At 39.3% G+C, this 5,000-nt stretch overlaps 2 protein-coding genes across 4 annotated transcripts in view; both read left to right on the forward strand.

Annotated features, from left to right (window-relative positions):
- LOC138012464 (uncharacterized) overlaps window positions 1–5,000 on the forward strand; it is a 74,942-nt gene that overhangs the window by 39,173 nt on the left and 30,769 nt on the right. The gene's annotated exons all lie outside the window — the stretch shown is intronic.
- Window positions 1–5,000, forward strand: part of LOC137967405 (uncharacterized) — a 16,330-nt gene that overhangs the window by 10,407 nt on the left and 923 nt on the right. The window contains exons 2-3 of the mRNA XM_068813939.1: window positions 2,139–2,232; window positions 3,139–3,257. Coding sequence (XP_068670040.1) covers window positions 2,139–2,232; window positions 3,139–3,257 — 213 coding nt within the window. The remainder of the gene's footprint in view (window positions 1–2,138; window positions 2,233–3,138; window positions 3,258–5,000) is intronic.

Raw genomic sequence — 5,000 nt, forward strand, 5'->3', positions numbered from 1 at the left:
TTGTTTTGGTACCGTATATCATTATAGTGCCATGGCAGATGTCTTAGGTAAATAACCCCCTGAGAAGACATGCGGTTACTAGTAAAATACTAAACTCAGAAAGATTTTAAAAATAGAAAATATACTGCAAAGGTTCGTCAAGACAATGTGAACATAGGCGTTGTTACAATATTTCGGCTGGCCAACACCAGCCTTCTTCAGGTTTATTGAATGGATAAATGCTTGTTAAAAGGTCTTTATATTTACCGGAAATGACATAAAAAGGCTACATGATGTGTAAAATTAATAAAAACGGAAATGCATAAAAAGAGGAAAGATAATAATACATGATAACAAGATAAAAGAAACAAAAGAAAATTAAAAGGTAGCTAAACTAAATTACATTTCATGTCTTCTGTTAAGGCCTGCAGGCTCCAGTGTTTTTCCTCTGTGTATGAGGAATGCCTCACGAGCCTTTCTGATGGAGTCACGACCACTGTGCAGTTGTTCGAGCGGTATAAGGATCATGTGATCCTCCGCGTGACCACTGGTCAGGAAGTGTCGCAAAACCGCAGTGGGGGTATAACTACAAAAGGAGTTTATAATGGGTCGCCTATGTTCATTAAAGTGGTCTTTAAGACGACGTTTGGTCTCTTCGATGTACTGAAGATTACATTTAGTGCACTGAATCATGTAAATTACATTAGGGGTTTCACAAATAATATGTGATTTGATTTTAAAGGTTTGTCCTGTACTATAAAAAGTATATTGATTACTAGAATGTCACTAATGTTTTTACAACGCTGGTAGGCTACTAAAGGGAGATTAGGAAAAACATTTTTACGGCGACCAGATGAATAAGCACGTTAGAGTGTTTGTGAATTATACGGGATATGTTATAGGTAATGACGAACGGAAAAGTATCTGTCTGTTGTTTAGGTTTGGGTTTAAGAGCGTCGTTCCGGGAAATGTCAAAAGCACGTCGTGTCTGGGTTTTAAGGAAATAAGTTCGTAACCTCGATTGACGAGGTAGTCCATAAGTTCCTTACAGCGTTGTTTGTATTGTCATTCAGTCGGAGCATATGCGTCGAAGGCGAAGTGCAAGGCTATATGGAATGAAACGTTTAGTGTGGGTGGGGTGGCATGAGGAGATAAGTAAATATTGATGTTTGTCAGTGGGTTTAGTGTAAAGGTCGGTTTCTATGAGACCATCCTTGAGTGAGACCATTACATCAAGGAATGGAATATTTGCGAGGGAATGCGAACAAGTGAATTTAATGGTGGAATGAAGGTTATTGAGATAATCGACAAATACTTTCAGTTTATCTGAACCTTCAGTCCAAATAACAAATGTGCGAATTCAACACAAAGATTACAATAGCCCAACTCTTGAGGTTGACCATTGTTTCTGCAAAGTCAAAAATTCACTTTCCTAGACGGGTTATTTATCACCAGGTAATTCCATCGTTTTGGAAATAGCAGCTGCTTTATTATTCATCAACGTCACAAATTCATGCAGATTTTAGAGCTCATTTTGTTTAAACTCAAGCTCGCTTCCAGCAGACCTGTATATGTTCGTGAGTTATGCACGCGCTGCGGGCCTATTGTTACCACGGACTTACACTCTTACACTCTTACAACCCGGTGACATGGTGTGTAGTGCACTACCACAAAAATCGGCACAAATTCACTGACCATGGCGAAAGTAGACGCTCCGTAAGCGTAAACTGGGTTCCTACGGTACATGTTACACAAAAAAAAGAGGCCACTGAGTTGGGTGGTAGTGAAGGCGCTGAAAGTGGATTTTCCCAGGAGTAATGCCGAAAATAAAAAGTTAAAAAAAAACCTAGGAATCCAATAGGTACTCCTGGTAACTCCTACAATGGAAGAAGCGGGCTGGGGGGTCGGGCTTGAATGCGGCATATTTTTCATCGTCCCCGGAGCTGCGCAGCGCGGAAACAAAAAACTACTTATATTTTTGCTTCGTTTCCTCAGAAACGAAACGTATCTATTTTGACTTCACGGTGTTTACACAATGAGGTTGAGTGTTTTGCGCAGACGTTATTCAGCTCTGTTCTGCGGATCTAAAATCAGTTCAATACATGATTCATTTCATATATCATTTTATTCTTTGATAACTCATTTGTTGGTTCGTTTAGATTTCCAAACATTGTTTCGCACGATAAGATGTTTGTGAAATTCAGCTGGAATCCTTGCTATCCATATTCCACCCGTGAATTTCAGGATGTAGCGGTAAGTTGACTTGAGCAGCTTGTGTCCATGTTTTAGTGGATATTCGCAGCAGCTTAATTAAACCCTCTCCTGTGCGATTTCTTTCTTTTTGTTTTAAATCACATTTGTAAGTTACAAATAACTTAACATGGTGAAATTTCACAACCAAAAAAAAGATGATTGTTATCGCCGTCACGGTTCTCACACTGCGAACGGGTTCGACGGCGTTCGACGGCGAATTAATCGGATTTAAAACAAGCCCGGTTAGTCCGGATTGCTTGAGAGATTTCTTTAATTACAAGCGCCCATCTTCTACACTTGAAGTTTTTACACTAACAGGAGGAAAAATGCATTTTTCGCGCCCCAATAAAAACTCGTGAAATTTAAATGCATGACTTTTATTTAGCAGATTACGGAAAAGAAACGAAAAAGAAGTGCGATGGAGTATATAATAAATAAGAAATCGTATGAACTTGCTCGTGCATTTTCGTGATTTATGGTCACTCGTGCTGTTTTGAAATTTCTCAAATCAGCCACTATTAAAAATACCATAATACTCTGGGACTTACAAGAGAAAATAAAGACAATGCTTATGCAAAATTTTGCTAGGTCAAACAAAGAGCATTATGGTATTTGTGTTAGTGGCTAATTGCATTCGTCCACGGCTCGTGCAATTTTGAGAACGCGTGCCCATAAATAACGAAATGCACTCGCGTTCATAAGATTTCCTACACATAACGAAAAAAATAACGTGGTCTTCTCCCGTGGTTGTGTCATTGGTGATAACACTTGCGGGACTTCCCTTATCATGAACCCCATGGCTGATCCTCTTTCAAGAGAGAAGCCTCGTTATCGAATCATCCTGGCACGCATAAAGCCTTCAATTATGTCCATTGATGTTTCGCCGGATTTCTGATCTTTTTACAGGCTTGTGCTGAGACAAAAGATGGAGAGCTGTATGGTATTGCTTCACCAAACACCTTTAAATGTGTATTCAATAAAGAAGATAAGCAGTGTAACTTGGTATATCAAAGCTCCATTCAATGGTATGAATACTCTTCAATAATAGTGAAGTATGAAATCATTTTGGTTTTGATCAACAAATTGATTTTATGTTGCCGTGCTTCGGTTCAGTATATGGCAGATGACATGAAATGTTGGTAAGAACGTGCAAAAAAGTGACTTGTTCTTACCACATTTTGACGTCCTCTGTGAGCGTCAAGCCCTAGACCGAGGTAAGTAACTCCATCTTTTATTTCGTTTATTTCGTTTATTTTGAAAACCGAGCTGAGTCGGTTGAATAACCAACCAAATTTAAAGGACTCTTTCGAGCATCTCCACAGACGCACGGCCAAAATGGAATCTGTTTGTTTTCATCATGATATAATAAAGAATTGAACGTTTTTATGATGCCTTTCGTTCGGCTGTGCAGTAATAGATCACAGATGACGTCAAAATGTGTCAGGACATAAAAGTGGCACACGAGGGGATATCCCGAGTGTGGGTTCTTATAACATTTTGACGTCATCTGTGATCTATTACTGAACGATGCATGGCAACATGGAATCCATTTGTTTTATGTAATAAGAAATAAAATATACAAAAGAAGCCTTTTTAAGGTGGCTCAAACCAGTTTCAACACTTTCAAGAGACCTTGCTATTTGAAGATTGATGTTGTGGTTTAATTAACCTTAATTACTAAAATGCAGGCAGTGTTCCTAACCTTACATGAAAGCTAACCATTCAATATAAGTGCCTAACCTTATCACCAAGCTGAGCACTTAACCCAAACACTACAAATTATAGTTCACATGCAATAAATATATGTTAGTTGCCAGCTGGGAGGTCAGTATAGCGAAAACCTGTGACCAAGGCTTTGAAAGATTAGTGCTGACCGAGGGCCACAGGCCCGGGGCAGCTTTTTCAAGACCGATGTCACAGGTTTTCGCTGAACGGACCGACTCTCAGCTGGTAAATAACTTATTTAATTTTTTTTTCTCTATCCCTTCCTCTCTGAAATCAATTCTTTTAATTGTTACCGCGGGACCGTGGGCGGAGATAGTAAAATCCCGACCGCGTGCTAAAAACCAATCAGATGGGCAGGATTCGTTACCCTGCCCTCTTAGGACATTAGCGTCAGAGACAACAATCCATCATAAATGATTTCTCTAGATTATTTTATATATATCACATAAGATAATTACAGAAAGATACCTAAATATGTTTAAATGGCCATGGTAATGTTCTAACAAATTAAACCATGCGATTTTTTCGTCGTGATTTTGTCGCGGCGCCAACGCGCGATAAAAATCTCACGGTGTAGCCACCCTTGAACTGGCGCGACAGCTGAAAAATCTCAGAAATAAATCGCGAAATATTCAACTCACTCAATTTCTCGCGATTGTTTTTCTGCGATTTTTTCAGCTGTTGCGTCGCCAGTTCAGGGGTGGCTAAACCCCCACACAAAAAGACACAAAACAAAGGTGAACAACATATTTGAGGTAGGGAAAGTTCATGTGAAAGAAAGACGTTCAGTTTTTCAACTTAACGTAATTTTTAACTCTTTCACCATTAAACTCTCTTACTACACAATAGTTCTGCATTGCAAAATCGCGTTATGAGCTTGGGGCGCCTGTGGCCAGACCCTTCCGTTTGCAAAGAAAATCCAACAATTTTAAGGAACACTTGTATGATAACCCCTCGTCTTCTTCCGGAGGAGTGTATATCATCCTCGAAGAGTGTTAATTTGAAGGTGTTTTAGAGTTAAACCTTCCAATACCTGGTCTGGC

The sequence above is a fragment of the Montipora foliosa genome, chromosome 8 (assembly GCF_036669935.1).
Source record: "Montipora foliosa isolate CH-2021 chromosome 8, ASM3666993v2, whole genome shotgun sequence".
Classification (NCBI taxonomy): domain Eukaryota; kingdom Metazoa; phylum Cnidaria; class Anthozoa; order Scleractinia; family Acroporidae; genus Montipora; species Montipora foliosa.